This window comes from Psammomys obesus, unplaced genomic scaffold (genome assembly GCF_907164565.1).
Source record: "Psammomys obesus unplaced genomic scaffold, mPsaObe1.curated_primary_1811, whole genome shotgun sequence".
In the NCBI taxonomy this organism is placed as follows: domain Eukaryota; kingdom Metazoa; phylum Chordata; class Mammalia; order Rodentia; family Muridae; genus Psammomys; species Psammomys obesus.
Genome location: NW_026591598.1, coordinates 7,223,249 through 7,240,288, shown reverse-complemented (window position 1 = coordinate 7,240,288; position 17,040 = coordinate 7,223,249). Strand labels below are relative to the sequence as shown.

At 47.5% G+C, this 17,040-nt stretch overlaps 1 protein-coding gene across 1 annotated transcript in view; it reads right to left on the bottom strand.

Moving 5' to 3' along the window:
• The window catches only part of Csmd2 (CUB and Sushi multiple domains 2), a 547,489-nt gene that overhangs the window by 180,510 nt on the left and 349,939 nt on the right, over positions 1-17,040 (bottom strand). Inside the window, exons 14-15 of the mRNA XM_055610909.1 lie at positions 4,218-4,544; positions 1,473-1,667 (exon numbers count right to left, since the gene is read on the bottom strand). Coding sequence (XP_055466884.1) covers positions 1,473-1,667; positions 4,218-4,544 — 522 coding nt within the window. The remainder of the gene's footprint in view (positions 1-1,472; positions 1,668-4,217; positions 4,545-17,040) is intronic.

Below are 17,040 nucleotides of genomic sequence, written 5' to 3'. Positions count from 1 at the left end.
AAGTCACTCCTGATCTGATTGGCCCAATGAAGAAATGGTCAAAATCAAGTTCAAATAACACCAGCTGCCATACATACTGAATGTTCTCTGTATGTCAGCCACGCTTACAGCTCAGCTGCGTGGGTCCTGAATCACCTGTGCTTTATCGATGGGGCCAGTGAGGCACAGAAGGGTCATATGACTTTCCTAAAGTGACCCTACCGGTTGGCTGTAAGGTGGAGACAGCACGTCTGCCAATGACACATTTCTTATGGGTGTGTTTGTGGCTGGTTAATAAATCAATCATTCATTCATTCATTCATTCATTCATTCATTCATTCACTCAGCAGCACTGACTGAGGGTGGGCCAAGTGTCAGACACCCCGAGTGTGTAAGGCTGCGAGCCAGGGTGGTGTCCTACCTTCCTGGAGCTCACACCTTAATGGGAGCACAGCAAATACTGACGAGTGCTTGCTCTACCCTCCCTGCGACCCTTGAGGGATGGCCATCTTTTATCATTCGCTCCCATCTCTTTTCCGCTTTTCAGTTGGAAAACCAGAGGCTCAAGAAGAAAAGCGGCTCATCCAGTGGCCTCCGCACGGCCCTTCCTAGCTCACACCTGTCAGGCTCTCCCCTCTTCCCCCTCCTGGGGCCTCTCACTTGTGGGGTGAGGGCTGGGTAAGCAGGCTGGTCTCTTTGGTTCCCATCCTCTGTCTATCCCAGGAGAGGAGAGGAAGCAGCTCTCTGCCCTCAAAGCCACAGCCCCTGCCTGTCCAAACACATCTGTCTGTTGAGTCTTTCTGAGGGCTGATTCTGTGCCAAGGGCTGTGTTTGGGATACAGACTTGACATGATCCCTGTCCTAAGGAGGTATAATCTGTGTCTGCTTTTCAGATGGATCAATGCTGGTCTGGGAAGTTTCAAAACTTCCCTGAGACACAAGACAGGGCCTGTAATGAGCCTGGCACTTGCTAAGAGCCATGTGTCTCCCAGGTGGCCTTCTCTACATCACCTGCAGAGTGACCATAGGATTTCATGAAAGCGTTTGCCAGGGGGCACAGCTGATGAACAGGGAGAGTCCAGGAACGAGAGGAAGGGACATGTGGAGGAAAAGACAACAGGCAGCCTTGAGAGGGCAAGCTCAGGAGTTCTGGCATCCCTGTGTGTGTTGGGCTGCGGACTCATCAAGACAGGAACTGGAAACCCAGCCCCTCCTGGCTGTCATAGTGTGAGCTCTGAGTCGAAAGAAGACATTTTGATAGTTGATATTCCAGAATATCAGTCTTTTCCCCAGTCTTATTTCTGGTCACAATTCAAATTCCCAGACAAAGCATTCCCATCAGGCCTTTCATCCCAGTATGAGGGCAAAGGAGAGACCCTGGGTCATTGGAAGAGAAGACGGATGACTGCAGAGATGGACCACAGTGGTTGGGACCAGTCTTTCTCCCCAGCCTCTCAGGATGACGGCCACAGTCCTAGCCCGCAGCCACTCACCTTCACAGCGCAGTACGGCACTGTTCCACACCACGCTGCCCTCCTTCAGGACACAGGTGATGGTCTCGGAGCCCTGCGTCCCGAGGAAGCCTTCGTCGCACAGGAAGGAGATGGAGCTGCCCAGCTGTAGGCTATCACCGAACCTCTTGCCGTTAACGGGCACTCCAGGATCCGGGCACTCATTGTGTCGGAAGGCTGAGGAAGGGAGGTTCAGGTCGTGATTAGACTGACGTGGTACATAGATGGACATCAAAGAGAACTGAGCTGCTGAAAGTCAGCCTCAGACCTCCGTGCTTCCTTGAGAACGTGGCACACTGGAAGGGATGCTAGGTGGCCCAGAACCTGGGACCCTGGGGTTATGAGACAGAACCCACTGGGGTACAAAACAGGCACTCATCAAACTTGCTCTTCAGCCTGTCTGAACACTTCATTCTAAGCGATGCTGACAGATTGGGCAGTGAGCTGTGTTTCTCATGGTAACTAATCGTATCACATCAAAACTCTGTCACAGAGATACGCTTACTCTCTTTTACCAGAGGGGAAACTGAGGTTCCACGAAGCTGAGTGGAAGACCTGTCTTTTCAGTGTCAAATCCATTCCATGCTTCCCGAATTTCAGATGGTTAAGGGATCATGCTTGCTGCGGGGGTGCTGGCTCCCAGTCCCATGCCACTGATACGCCCCACACATCATAAAGTGGGCGCCCTGGGATTAGCCCTGTCTGAAGCCATTGCCTTTGTGTCCTTGCCTCATGCCAGGGCTGCTTCTCATTCTGTCAGGCAACTGGTAACGTGGCGAGTAAGCCAAGAAAGAAAAAGGACACCATGAGTGCTTTTGAACCTGTCTCTCTTATTAGTGGTCCTAGACCATTTTTGTCACGTTAGCAAGCCCCAGTTTCCTATAAAATGAGTATTGCATATCTCTTAAGTTGAGAACTTGATGAGTGAGGATCTGGTGACAGCATGTGTTTCCTGAGTGTGAGTCCCTATCCTCCAAGGGGCTTACTACCGCTGCATGAAAGGAAACCCTTTCCTCCACCATCTCCACTGAGAACATTCCTGGTCTTCCTCCACCAGATGTTGTCTGGGAAGCGAGGCCTCATGTATGCTCCAGCTGTTCTGAGGATGGTACTAGGCTCCCTGGCTGCGTGGAGTGTACCGTTCTAAAAAGGCCAGTTTTCAGGCCCCTGACACGAAGACTGTTGGTTTAACACGAGCAGGGCCGAAACCCCACATGCTTCTCTGCAAAATGTAAGGCCTAGCTCAGCCTCGAGTCCATCTCCCACCCATCCTCCCTAGGAACTAGGACCATCAGGTTGACACAGAGGGCTGAACGGAGCTTGGGGCTTGGCAGTTAAAACCCTATCAGTCACATATATGTACACATGCACACACATGTATCCCTACATCTCTGCATGCGCGTGTGCATCCCTTCACAGCAATGATTTGGTGCTCCTTCCAACATCTAAGAGCATGCAAGCGGATGGGAAGATGAGTGACATCTGTGCTCCTTTCTAGGCCTCACGGCCCCGTGGTAAATGGGTATAAGAGAGATAAGCTAACGTCCAGAGCCATCAGGGTCACACCGGCACACCCAGGAGAGAGAAAGCCCTTCTACTTCCGTCTGTCGCTAGGTCACTGGGACAGGAACCTCCTGGTGATGAGGGACCCCAGGAGGGTTGCCTGTTTCTAGTCAGTCGGCTGCCCTGAACATGGGCGGTGAGATGAACGGGGTTTTAATTTGGGTCACATATGGCCTATCCCACAGCACCTAAATTTTTAAGGGCAGGTGAGACAAGGAGCAAGGTTTTTGTGTCCAGGGTGGAAGCTGGAGTTGGAAGGAGAGATGATCTGCCACAAAGTAGGAGATGGATGACAAACAACTGAAGAGCATCTCCTGTGGCGGGGGGCGGGGAGGGTGAGCCCGAACCACAGCCTGAATTTCCTGTCCCATGGAAAGCAGCCCCCCCCCTTTCAGCCCCACTCAACTCTCAGTCACAGCCAAGGTCACCACGTTTACTGCTTCCTGTGTCCTCCGAATGGACTGTTGCTCCCTAGAAACTTCATGTTTTTGGGTCCTGCCTGTCTCCCGAGTCCACTAATCCAGACACAGAAATAGGGAGAAAAAAAAAAAAACCCACTGCTGAACTTCAGATTGCTTCTGGACAATGGGCTCGGGATGGAGATTGAAGAGAAAACTTCCACACTGGCCATGAGAGGGACCGTGGGACTTGTGAGAAATGACTCGTGAGTGGCTGCAAAAAGCCTTCGGGAATAGTCATGGAAACCCAGCTCGAGGCCTTTGCTCCTGTTTCGATTTTGGAATGCGACTCTGGCAAGACAAACTGCACAACAGCAGTGGCCAACAGGAAGCAGAATTTGGGGATGGGGGGGGGGAAGGATCTTTGTTCCCTAGAGCCTCTCTGCTTCTAGCTGAGAGGAGAAGATGGGAAGATCTGGCCTTCTTTATGGCCTTTGAGACGTGTGTGGAAATAAATGCTTACAGGCCAGCACACCTCAGAAGTGAGTAGCTGGCGCAGCAGACAGCTCTATGCTTCTTCCCGGGAGCCGGGAACTGTATGCCTGACCCAGCAGTAAGGCATGCTTTGGAGACGGCCCACTGAATTGATGACCCTCTGTGGGAGCGCCTTCAGCCACTCTCTCAGTAGAAGCGATGTGTTCGAGCAACGGTGGCAGAGGGAGGAGTCACCTGTAGAGGTGATGTGGGTAACAGATGGAGCACTTACTGGTAAAGGTGATGTTGAAGCCCCTCTTCCCTGTGGAGTGGTCAGTCTGGAACTCTAGACGGGCCACGTGGCCACTGCTGGTGATGGAGGAGGGGAGCTGATTTCCTGAGAAGGTGCCAAGGACCGGGGCCTCAGCTGTGGCGCCATCTTTAATAACTAGGAAATCAAACTGAGGCTCTACGTCAATGTCATTGAAGGCCAGGTGGATGCGGCTCTCGGGCCGGGCCAGGATCAGCCAGACACAGTGAAGGTGGTTGCCGTAGTCGTCGGGGTAGTTTGGAGACAGGACAATCCCAGAGGGACTGGTGAAGTTGAAGAAGCAGGAAACTGAAAAGGAAGAGCAGGAGAGGTCAGGAAGTATCCCCCGTACTTTGCAGTGGCCACTATGGGCTGGCACTGGGAACGTTTTCTTAGTCTTCAGAGAAATAGAAAGAATGAATGACACCAGGGTTGGGCTGGACTGGCTGGGCTTGAGGCTGTAGGCAGGAGGCATGCTGGGTTCCATGCTGGGTAGAGCACTGAAGTGTCCTTTCAGCAAAAGACAGATATGGTGGAGTTGGTTTTCTATTAGTGTCTCTCCTTTCAATATGCCCACCCTAGGCAGCTTTGGCTGCCCTTGGTCCCTTGTGCTGGGGAAGAAATTGGCATTCAAGCAGACTTGAAGAGGCACGGCCCTGACCCTTTTCAGCTTGGTTTGTAATAGTGGGAAAGGGCATGGCTTAATGATAATCTCCCAATAGAGAGGACCATGTCCACCTTCTTCCTCTAAATGTCCTTGATGGGAGATGATTCATGTCAGATCCACAGGGATTCTAACCCCTTCAAACTACAGCCACACTATGCTAGTGAGCACCACCTGTTAGAGGCCAAAGCCTTTGAAGAACAGTGTAGGGTCCTGTGACAGGGTTTTAGATGCTCTGCTCACTTCCTGTCACCCCCCTCCCCCACAAGGATCCATTCTTCTGGAGGCCTTGAGCCATACTCATGCCAATTCCTAACAGACCCTACAAGGAGGTTGAGGGAGAGCATGGAAAAGCAAACCGACACACTAAACCAAACTTTAAAAGAAAAGTGACAGGATGAAGAGAAAAAAGAATAGCATAGCTATGGTATGGGGAACACATCATTACTGAGTAGGAGCTTTTCTGTTACTCCAGGGCTATCCCCAAGTCCAGCAAAGTGTGCACTCGGAGGAGTCAAACGAGAAAGCAGAATCACTGTGAAAATGTAGGGCACACCATGAGAGTAAGCACAAAGAGAAAACTCGACCCCGCTGAGTTATGGGAGCTCATATGCACTTACTGCATGGAGCCAACTCAAGGAGATGCACTCTTTCTGCAAGGGAGTATACGATTTCGTATGAGGAGCCATCCACCACCCAAACACTCCGACTCATAATCTCCAGGAATTAATTCAAAAGGAAACGAGACACGGAGACAAAGATGTTGACAGTGACATAATTCTATCACAGAGGAAAAATGCCAACCACCTATATGTCAGTCCAATAAAGGGAAGTAAATTATAGCCTTTAATGTGGTGCCGTTTGAAGGCAATCATTAAAGGGATAAATACGACCCTGCAGAAAGAGTGTTAACTATCGTTTTAAGTAAAATAGTAGGTCATAAAATTATACGTGTACTCTTGATGATAGCTATTAAACGCTTGTTTATATATGGGTAAAGGTTGGACAGGAGCCCCCAAATAAAAACTGTATTAGGGTTGTAGGTTTCTGGGTGACTTCTTTCCAAATGAAATTACCTTTAGTTTCTGTGGCTGCAGGAATGGCACAGGCTCATTGTAAACAAACGGAACTACAAAGAGGTAAAAATGAACAGGAGTCTGTGTGCGAGTCCCCTTTAAACACTGCTGTTCACGCACAGTGTTAATGATATTAGCTCTCAGGAGCTGCGGAGGTGGCTCAGTTGCTGAGCGTGGTCTCGTGAGGACATGAGCATGATCCCTAGCACCCAGATGGAAAGCAGGGCATGGTGGTATGTGTTTGGAATCCCAGCACTGGGGAGGTGAAGAGAGGATATTTTCCAGGGTTTGCTGCTGGTCAACGTAGCCTAATTGGGGAGCTCCAGGTCCCAGGGAGAGACCTCGCCTCAACTGGCAAGGCAGGACGTATGTGTGCATGTGTGTATATACATATACATATACATATACATATACATATACATATACATATACATATACATATACATATACATATACATATACATGTATATGCACACCCATCTATCCACACACTCACACAGGAGTACACTACTACACAGAAACACACACACATACTCTCATATATACGCACTAACACACACACACACACACACACACACAAATGATACTGAGGGGCTTGGATGGATACATTTGAGTTACTGGCCCACGCCTTTAATCCCAGGACTTGGGAAGCAGAGGCAGGCGGATCTCTGAGTTCAAGGCCAGCCTGTCTACAGAGCGAGTTCCAGGATAGCCTGGGCTACACAGAGAAACCCTGTCTAAAAAAACCCAAACAATGGAGCAAATAGACAAGTGAAAATCAAATAAAGTCATGTTTGCTAAACGTCAAAGAAGACAAACACACAGGAAGTCAAGACTCCTTAGGTGGCGTTTCACGCCGGTTCTGCCTGCTGCACCCACATTCTTTTCTGAAAGAAGTATTTCCTTTCCAGCCTCTGCTGGAAGGCCCTGGCATTCAGTTCAGCAAAAGAGCTGGACCCCACAATCCAGCCAGTTCATTTTTTCGATCACATTATTGCTTAGACCTAGAAAGAATCTGAGCCAAGGGGAGAGAAGGACATTAAAAGACTGTTAGGTAGTGCCAGATGAGGTTGATGGTAGCGATTATTAGCTATTATTGAGCATTTACTAAGTATAGACACTGTTCTAAGTGCTTCCATCGAAGCCTCGGTTTAACTATCACACTAACACCACAGGGTAGGGACTGTTACACTCTTATTTGAAAATGAGGGCACTGAGGCAGACAGAGGGCAAGTAGGCGGCTTGCCAAGGTCCCAATACCCTGTGAATGGCAGTCCCTAATCTTCAGCCCAAGCATTCTGACCTCAGGAAGGAAGCTCCCAGCCACCACCTCACATTTTGTCTCCTAGTGTGAAACAAAGAACACCACGAGGTCTGAGCCTGCCAGCGGAGTCCTCGAGGAAGCCTCTCATGGCTGCAGAAGATCTACCTGTCCACCCAGGCGGGATGCCCACAAATAGCCACGCTGGCTCTGGATTTGGGTGAGTCCAAGTGGAGTATCATGCAAACGATATACAAAGGTAATGACCTTCAAGATAGACAGGAGACAGTCACATGGCCCGTTAAAGAAGTCGAAGATCGGCTAAAGACAGAAAAAACAAACAAACAAACAAACAAACAAACACCACCACGGCTTCCCACCAAAGATGAGCTGGAACAGAAGATGCGTGTGCATAATAAACAGGTTTGCTGTGAGAATTTAATTCCTAGCACATACGCCTGGCATCACCACGCTGGCATCACCAGGCTAACGGTTGAATCTTTATGCAAAGGCACCATTTTGCCTTGTTTTCTCCAGGGTATTGGGAAGTGAACCAGGACCCCTTATGTGCTAGGCAGGTGTGTAACCATTGAGCTATATTACATCCTCAGCTCTAAGTGGTACCATTTGGGACCCTGAGGGCAGTTATATATGACACCTTTGCTTATCTTGCCAATCAACTTGTCACTTGGTCAGTGCCCTACAGACCTGCCCTCTTCACTCCAACACACACACACCCAGAAGATAATTCTGAGAGCAGAAATCTTGTCCACATGAACTTCTAACGGCTCTGGCAGCATTTGGCACATGGTAGCTGCTCAGTTAATGCTGACTGAATGAATCAATGGGCGTCATACACCCTGAAAAGGTGGCGTGAGGATGTCAACCACACAAGCCATCCTATTCCAAAACTCAGGCAACTCAACTGACCAAGCTCTGTGGAAGCAGATGGACACTTGAGTCAACTCAGGAACCTAGGGAAGGTAGCGTGCAGTGAACCTCCAGGCATGGTACGGACATGGAGTCAGATGACGCAGGTGTGATCCAGATGAACTGTTAGAGCCACGATGACAGAAAGCTGCTCTCAGAGAGCAAAGGCTTCAGGGAATACGGTATTCACCTAAATGTCATAAAATGCCACCTGGAGGGGTTTCCTATGCACCAAAGAGATGAATCAAAATGAAGAATTCAAGTAACAGAAAGTTGTGGTTCATAAAAAATAAAAAGTCAGCAAAGAACAAACACAGTAATGAATCTGGATAACTGCCATGAAGGTGGTTGTAAAAATGGAACGTGAATGTAACAAATGTTCCTTGGAAGAGAGCACATACAATATCATTCCAGTCAGAACCCTTGGGTAAAATATTTCAGATTCTACTGATACCATGGGGAAAGGTGGAGTGAGGAGATATGCTAATTTCCTCATCTCACAAGAAAGTCTGTTTTATAGTTTCTGTGGTTAATTAGAGAAATATAGGTTAGAGCATGTATTTAAAGATGTTAAGTGTAATTAGTAATAGAATATGAAGTAGCTTATCTTCAAAATTACCAAAAGGGGAAAAAGCAAAGCAGTCAATTTAGAAAGAAAAAAAAAAAGTGGAATTCAAAGGAAAAGCCGTGGCTGTTTAAAGAGAGGAAATGCAAAGCAGGTTGCTTTAAAAGGAAGACAAAACGTAATTTATAAAAACAAATGTGTACAGGTTTACTGCTAGTAAAATAAGTCCCTCGACTGAAGGTGAGGCACACAGCTAAGACAAAGAGACCCTGAACAGTTGACAGGAAACGAAGGGCCACCCAGCCTTTACTCAGGAAGAGGGTTCGAGTTTTCACCAATGCCTGGGTCCCCCAATACTCTTCTTCAATTGGTGAAAGGGGCCCAGACTTTAGGGTGATCTTCAACAGCAGCCAGGGGCTAAGACTTCCTCGGGGCTGGAGGCGTGAGCATAATCTCCTACGTTAGTGGGGAGCCTGAGATCCCAGCACCCAGACAAGGCAGCCATCGCAGAGGCAAGTCTGTTCCTCCCTTACTCAGGGTGGGGATGGGCAGATCCCGGAAGCTCACTGGCCAGCCGGCCTAGTCCAATCAAGGAGCTTCGGGTTCAGTGTCAAAAATAAGGTGAAGAGTGATTGAGGAAGACACCTGAAGTTGACCTCTGGCCTCTTAGCATGTGTATCTGTACACACATGCACACACCACACACACAGGCATAATACACACACACACACACACACACACACACCCCCACATATACCATACACACACGCAACACGTATACCATACACACAAATACACATAAACACACAGGGACACATACCACACACACTCACACATACTGCATATAACACACACACACACACACACACACACACACACACACACACACACACACACACCATACATACACCACATACAAACACCCTTAAATTTAACATTCAACTCTTGCCTGTTCTGTTACTCAGGACTCTTGACCCTTCTTTAAGGTCAAGAGCTTTCTGAAGAGCTCCCAAGACATTTCTTCTTGCACTGTGAAAGAGACAGGGCTGATGAGGTGCCACTGTGAGAGCAGGAATATGGCCGACCCAGAGCTGTCCCAGGGAGGGCAGGCACAGGAAGTGCTCTCTGTCCCACAGAGCTCGGTGTCCCAAATGAGGAGGAACACTGAGAAGAGCTGTAACTGGATCTCATCACCACCTTCAGCCATCCAGCCCAGAAGAGGGAGAGACTGGGAGGCTCCGCTGCCGACGTGGTTACCGGGCTAGGTTTGAGAACCTTGACCTTGAGCAAAGCTTTATGTCAGACGGCTCTCATGGGGCCTCCACTGGAGAAATAATAATGGTTAAAACTTCAACTCATTAACAACCTCATCTGTAATTACTGTACATAATAGGAATTTAATACTGATCTTGAGTGGGGAAAAAAACAAAAGGCTTGCTGGAAAACTCACCATGTTTTCCTTTTGGGGTCCTTATGGCAGTATCGCTGTTTTCAAAATGCCAATTAAAATGACTGGCTGATAAAGCCAAGCTTGCCTTCACTAATCCTGACAAAGACTTAAAGGCCAAAGACGATATTTACAACACGGATGGGAAGGTTCCAGAATGAAGACACATCAGTTATAATTTTGTGTGTCCCAAGGCACCCATACAGACACAATAAAATATCTAAATCTAAGGACCCAAAATAAATAAATAAATAAAGTTGAAGAATGCCCAGAAGATATGACAAGTTTATGTTAAATGAGACTTTGTAGCCTTTAAACTCCGAACCCAACCTTTTTGGCTTGTTTGAAATAGGGTATCATGTATGCCAAGCTGGCCTTGAACTCTCTAGACAGCCAAGGATGACCTTGACCTCTGGTCTTCCTGCCTGCACTTCGAAGCATGTGCTACAATGCTTGGCTTCGTCTGTTTCTCTGATACAGGGCCTTGCTTTGTAGTCCCATCTGGTCCAGTACTTGCTATGCAGCCCAGGTTTGTCTGAAGCATGTGGTGATCCTCCTGCCTCAGTTTGCCAATGCCTCACACAAGCTTGTGCCCCTATGTCTGCTTGGACTACGACCTTTCTCGATGCTCAGAGAATATTGAAAAGTTGGACTTTTATAGATAGGCTGCAAGGCTATCTAAACCAATTCAGCCACAGAACGAAACCTGTTGTTCTGTTTGCAAGGATGCAAATGTCAGCGGGGTTAAGGAGTTGATGCATCCTTTTGGCTGCTGAGCCATCTGCAGGAAAGCGAGTGACATTCAGCAGGTGCTCCTTCGCTCCACCCAAACTCCAAACTCAAGCTCAGTGGGAGCAACTCACAGCCGGGAGTCTCTCTCAGAGGAGAGGTCCAGTGACATTTACCTCTGTTCTCCGATGAAGCCGTGAAATCAACTGTGAAAGAATAAAGAAAAACGCCTCATTTTGTGAAACCTTCAAATAAGTGTCTGAGTCCAAAGGGGAAAGAAGAATTGAGCAGTCAATGCAATGCCTCTAGGTTGATGCGGCCAGCCCGGAGCTGAAGGGAGGGCATAGGTTTCCGTAGTTCTAACCCATGATTGAATAACAAAGAAATAAAAACGAAGTGAGGGTTTACATTTAAGGAGTTACAAAGAGAGCAAGTAAACAGGATTATAAAGAGAAAAGAGAATAAACTCAGAAGTGGTAAAAGCAGAAAAAATGGCTGGTTCTGAAGGGGCAACCAGAAAAATTTCCTGATTGATCTTCTCAAAAAACAGCGTATATTCTGTGCGTTTATATAGAGCCATAAACACACACACACACACTCACACACACACAGGCATGTATATATACACAGAAAACGATAGAGGAGACTCTAATAAAATGAAGGTGATTATCTACTCATTAAAGACAGTATGTGACATATTAATAAATACACAATTGTGACCTGTTGGAGGATCTCTCAGACAAATCTGAATTACCGAAATGAATATGAAGAAAAATTCCGAAGGAGCTGGAGCTGCTGAGCGAGTGGGGCAATTTCAGGGCCAGAACCTCACAGGGTGAGACACATCAGTAATATCCATGCAGCTTAAACAACCCCTGACACAGATTTCTATGGCAGTGGAGGGATGATGCCCCTATTCACACCCACCTCCTCACACATGCAAGACAAAAAGTGTCAGCTGATCCAACTCAGCCCCCAAAGAAAACAACCCTGCTCTGGATATGAAAAATGCAAGCTTTAAGCACAAACATACATACTCATGTACACACGCACACACCCCAAATACTCTTCACACACACACCTTACATATACCACACATACAACAAACACACACACACGCACACACATACACACACACATACCACATATACCACACACACATACACACACATACACAAGAATACACACTTTACATACACATACAACAAACACACACACATACATGCACACACACCTTATATATATCACACACATATACACGCACACATACACTCAAACACACACAGAGAAACAATTCCCTGGTTTAGAAAGGTGACATTGTGAAGACTACAATTATCCCACATCAGAGAAGAAAACGAACCCGATTCTAGGTAAGATCCACAGCAATAACTTACCCTGGGACTTATAAAAACGCTTCACCTGTTAGAATAAACAGATAAAAGCAGCAGACGAGGTGCCAGCTGGCATTCTGAGAGTGTCATCACCTCGCTCAGAGTGCCTGTAACAGCGATCGCTGCAAGGAGAGATGTTCCGAACAAGCCCATTTTAAAGACACGTAAGTCGAGGCTGAGGGCTCAAGCGGCCTGCTCGTAGTCACACAGCCTTCAGTGATGAGGCTGGTTCTCAGTCAGGACACCTGATTCCTCCCAGGGGTGGGAAGGCTTGCCACAGCAGACACTGAATTTCATGTATTAACACTTGTCACAAAGCCACAATGAAAAAAATCTGCATGAGTTGATTACAACTGAGCAATCAGTGCAACCAGACAAAGAAAGCATACAGTAGCATGTAACCAGGGCGGGGGTGGTGATGGTGGTGGGGGAGGGTTCAAGTATTCAAGCAGACAAGATACCAAGAAGAGGTAGGGCCATTATCTCACTAAGTGAGTCACGGAAGTAGTACAAGAAAATATAATTGACCCTGCTTGCAGATGTGGATGTCGAGGGGGATGACTTTCTTCTCCTAAGATGAGAGGTCTGAGAGAACCGATGGCCGAGGGGACGTGGGTGTGACCACTGAGAGGCAACTAACACACAGGAGATTTGTATATGTCCTCAGATGGGCGAGTAATTTCTGAGCCTTGCTCCAAAGTCAGAAATCGTAAGAAACAATTGTTGCTTCACACTGAAGAAATGGAAAGCTTTTGCATTTCAAAAATGGCCATAAACAAAAGCTAAATGGCGAGGAGCAAACGGAGGGGAAGCCCAAGTGTGTTATCTCAGCCAAACACCCACTCCACTTCACATGCAGAGAACCACAAGTCAGTAAAGAGAGATTCGAAACAGAAACACTCACCAAGGAGATTAGGAGACAACTCACAAAAGAATAAGGTTGGTCAACGAAGAGATAGGAAAATGGACATTATTATAGCAAACAACAAAAATAATGTTAAGTTCCAGTTACGGCAGTATCATACAAGAGCACAGTGTGGAAACATGCATGAAAAAAAAATATGAGGTGTGTCAGGACTGAGGGATGCAGCTAAGACAGAGAAGGAGAAGGAGAAGGAGAGAAGAGTCATACGGACAGGAAGGCTCCCAGAGAGGGGGAAGATTTTAGTTCTTTGAGACAGTCTCATGTAGAGCATGCTGGCCTCAGGTTCAGTATTTACCAGTTTTGCCTTGACTTTCTTATCTTCCTGCTCCCACCCCCCAGTCCGTGAGCTACAAATCTGCACCATCACACATTGTATGTGGCGCTGGGAACGGAACCTAGCATGCCACGCATGACAGGCAATCGCCCTTCGCCCTTCTGAGCTGTGCTCCTAGGACATACAGATACCTTTTTTTTTTTTTTTGAAGGTCTTGAAACTGTAAGCCTAAATGCAGGTCTGTTATGTGTGTGTGTGTGGTCACGAGTGCACGCACATGCATACACACAGGTGTCCCCGGAGTCCAGAGATGTTGTGTCCCTGGAGCTGGGGTTACAGGTGGCTGTGGACCACCTGGTGTGGATGCTGCTGACTGAACTTGGGTCTTCCACAAGAGCAGATGCCGTCTAAACGGCTGAGCTGTCTCCGCAGCCCCCGGGTATTTTTCTAGATGTAGACTCTATACTGGTGTTTTGATGGCAGGAGTGCTGGATCATTGCAAAAGGAGGTAAGGAGGGAGAAGAGAGGATGCTGGGGGCCTGTAGCCTCGGTGTCTTTAGCGTTAGGAGTTGAGTACATTGTCTGGGAGGCAGAAGATAAGGTCAGCCTCAAGGGCAATGTGAGGGCTGGGGTGGCTTTGGGGGACAGGGAATGCTTGCAGCGGCTTCCACAAGCTGGGGGAGAGCAGACTGGAGAACACAGAAGAACTGCTGGGCACTGTTGCAGGCCTGGCTGGAACTGGTGACCATGAACTTGCGGCAATGCCAAGTTGCCTGCTTGGGTGGTTTTCTGCAGCACTGCTCACAGAGCGCAAGTGACCCAGTCTGAGCCTGCTTTGCTTCATTGTCTCTGGAGCAGCAAACTGAGGCATCTGTGTTGACCGCTAGCACGGCCGAGCTAAAAGCAGAAGGATCACAAATGCTCCCTCCTGTTTCTTTTGCCCTATTCATATATATATGTATATGTATACATACATATGTATATATATACATATATATACACACATATGTGAAGCTATAATATATACTATATTCTAATATATGTAATATAATACAGAAATACATTTTGATATATACATACATATACATATTGCAGTATATACATATATACTATATATTATATATATTATACATTATATTATATATAATATACACGCTTATATATAAGTGTATATATATAATATATATACAACATATATATTATATATATAGTATATATGTATATACTATATATTATATAATTTTATTCCATTTTTAAAGAGAAAGTCTTATGTAGCTTAGGCCTTGCACTCAGCTAGGGATAATCTTAAACTGATCCCCCCCATGCCAAGATTACCACAACCACGCCTGGTTTGTGTGGTGCTGGGATCGAACCCAGGACCTCCCATATGCTAGGCAAGCACTCTCCCAAATGAGCAACAACCCCAGTGGTCGGCGTATGTTAATACCCTCCTCCAATTCTCTTGCTATCATCTCTGGTGTCGGAGCTTGCTTAAAGTTATCATCCAACTTTGTTAGCTCCAAAGAAGCTGTGTGAAGGTCTCCGGTGATGTCAGTCACCTGGCAGAATTCTCTCAGCCACGGTTCCCTCTGAGGATACTGGGAAGCCACCCAGAGAGATGGACAGTACTGACCATGTATTTCCTGAACTTACGGGTTGCCCCATCAACTCACACCCGACAGACTCTTTCCCTAAAGTCCACAGACTGAACTCAGTATCCTCCATTTACTTTTTTCAGCCCAAGCCTTACTGCTTGGCTAGGCAGGGCGTGGACACTGGTGTCGTGACTCATGGAGCTGTTCCTTCCCTTGTTTCTGAAACACTCACCGCCCCTCAGCTGTTAGCTGCACACACTCCTCACACTCCGTGCCTGCCCTCTCCCTCCGCCTGCTCCTTCCTACTCACTTGGAGGCTTCCTCGTCTACCTCACTCTCATACCTTGCGATGTCCAGGGTTAGCTTTCCCTAGTCCTGTCTCCTGGGGCAGCCTGCTGCACCCATGCCTCCTCATCTACCCCATCCAGAAGAGGCTTCTCTCGCAAGCTCTAACCCTGCTTGTGAGGTAGCCTCTGCATGCCTCCACTGAGCCCGAGTTTCAGTGGAAGAGAGTGCCATTCGCTGTCCTATGGACTGGCTCGGCAGCTAAAAAGATGTGCAAACGTATCCTTATCCCCAGTGACATTTACTTCCTAACAGGGCACAAAGAACACAGGACTGGGCAGAGGGGGAAAGAGTGGACAAAGTGGGGTGGAAAGTTTTCATCAAGGGGGTTCGAGGTGACCTGTCGGAGTTGGTGGCTTTTGAACTGTGGCCTGGTGCTAAGAAGCCAGATGTCCCCAGGATGATTGCTCCCGTCAGAAAGAACTGTAGACACCAAGGCCCTCAGAGGAGGGGAGAATGACTGTGACATATGCGAGGGACATGAGACTCCAGGAACGGCAGAGAGTGAGAGTGAATGGAAAAAGAGATGGATAGGTGATCTGCAAAGGATGACAAAGGTCTGAAGGGTCATAGGGGTCTCCGTTGTATTACAGAAACGGACCAATGCCTCAAAGCACACTCCGGTTCTATTATATGCAAGGACCTAAAAGGTGTCTGGAATCAAGAAACACCTAGACCCACACTGCAGGCATAATCCTAAACTGCCTGTCACACATCTCTATCAGGCATTCCACTAGTACTTTAAACGTGCACCCAGACCCAAAGTCTTTATCCTTTTCCAAAGCCTCCTTCAGGCCTTACCTCTATGAATGACAGCTCCAAGGCCAAAGCAAAAACACCATTGCCTCCTCCTTCCTTACTCCACAGTCCAGTGGGTCTCAACCTGGGGGTTGTGACCCCCCCCCCGGGGTCAAATGAGCCTTCCACAGGGGTCGCATATCAGATATCCTGCATATCAAGTATTTACATTATGATTTATAACAGTAGCAAAGTTGCGTTTATGAAGTAGCAACGAAGATAGTTTTATGGTTGGGGGTCACTACAACATGAGGAACTGTATTAAAGGGTTGCAGCATTAGGAGGGCTGAGAACCACTGCTGTAGCCCATCCATGACTAACTTCTCTTATTGCTTCTCTTCAGCATCTCTTGAATCTGTCGCCTCTTCGTCACACCACCAGAGGTTGAGGCCCTATCCGCACGCTGCCTTTCTCTGTCCTCAAACTTTAGATCTCTCTCCTCCGGTATCCACCTTCCACGTCGGCGCCATCTGGTCAGTTTTATACATCACAAATCCTGTTGTGTTCCATGTTTGTCTGGAGCACCCTAAAAATTCCCTGCTGCACAGACCCTTCCAAGGGCACGGAACTCACAACGACGAAAGCCCTTTCCAAACCCTTTGATCTTTTTATCCTCCTGCCCGAGTGGGTCCCACATTCCAGACACACTGTAGAACTGGCAGCTTCACAGATGTGCAAAGCCCACCCTCTGTCTGCTTTTTTCCCTAGGCCATTTTCATTTTCTAGAATGTACTCTTCTCTTGTTCCTCCATAAAACGACTAAGCACCATATCCAGAGAGCTATGCGGGTCCTGTCCTGCCTATT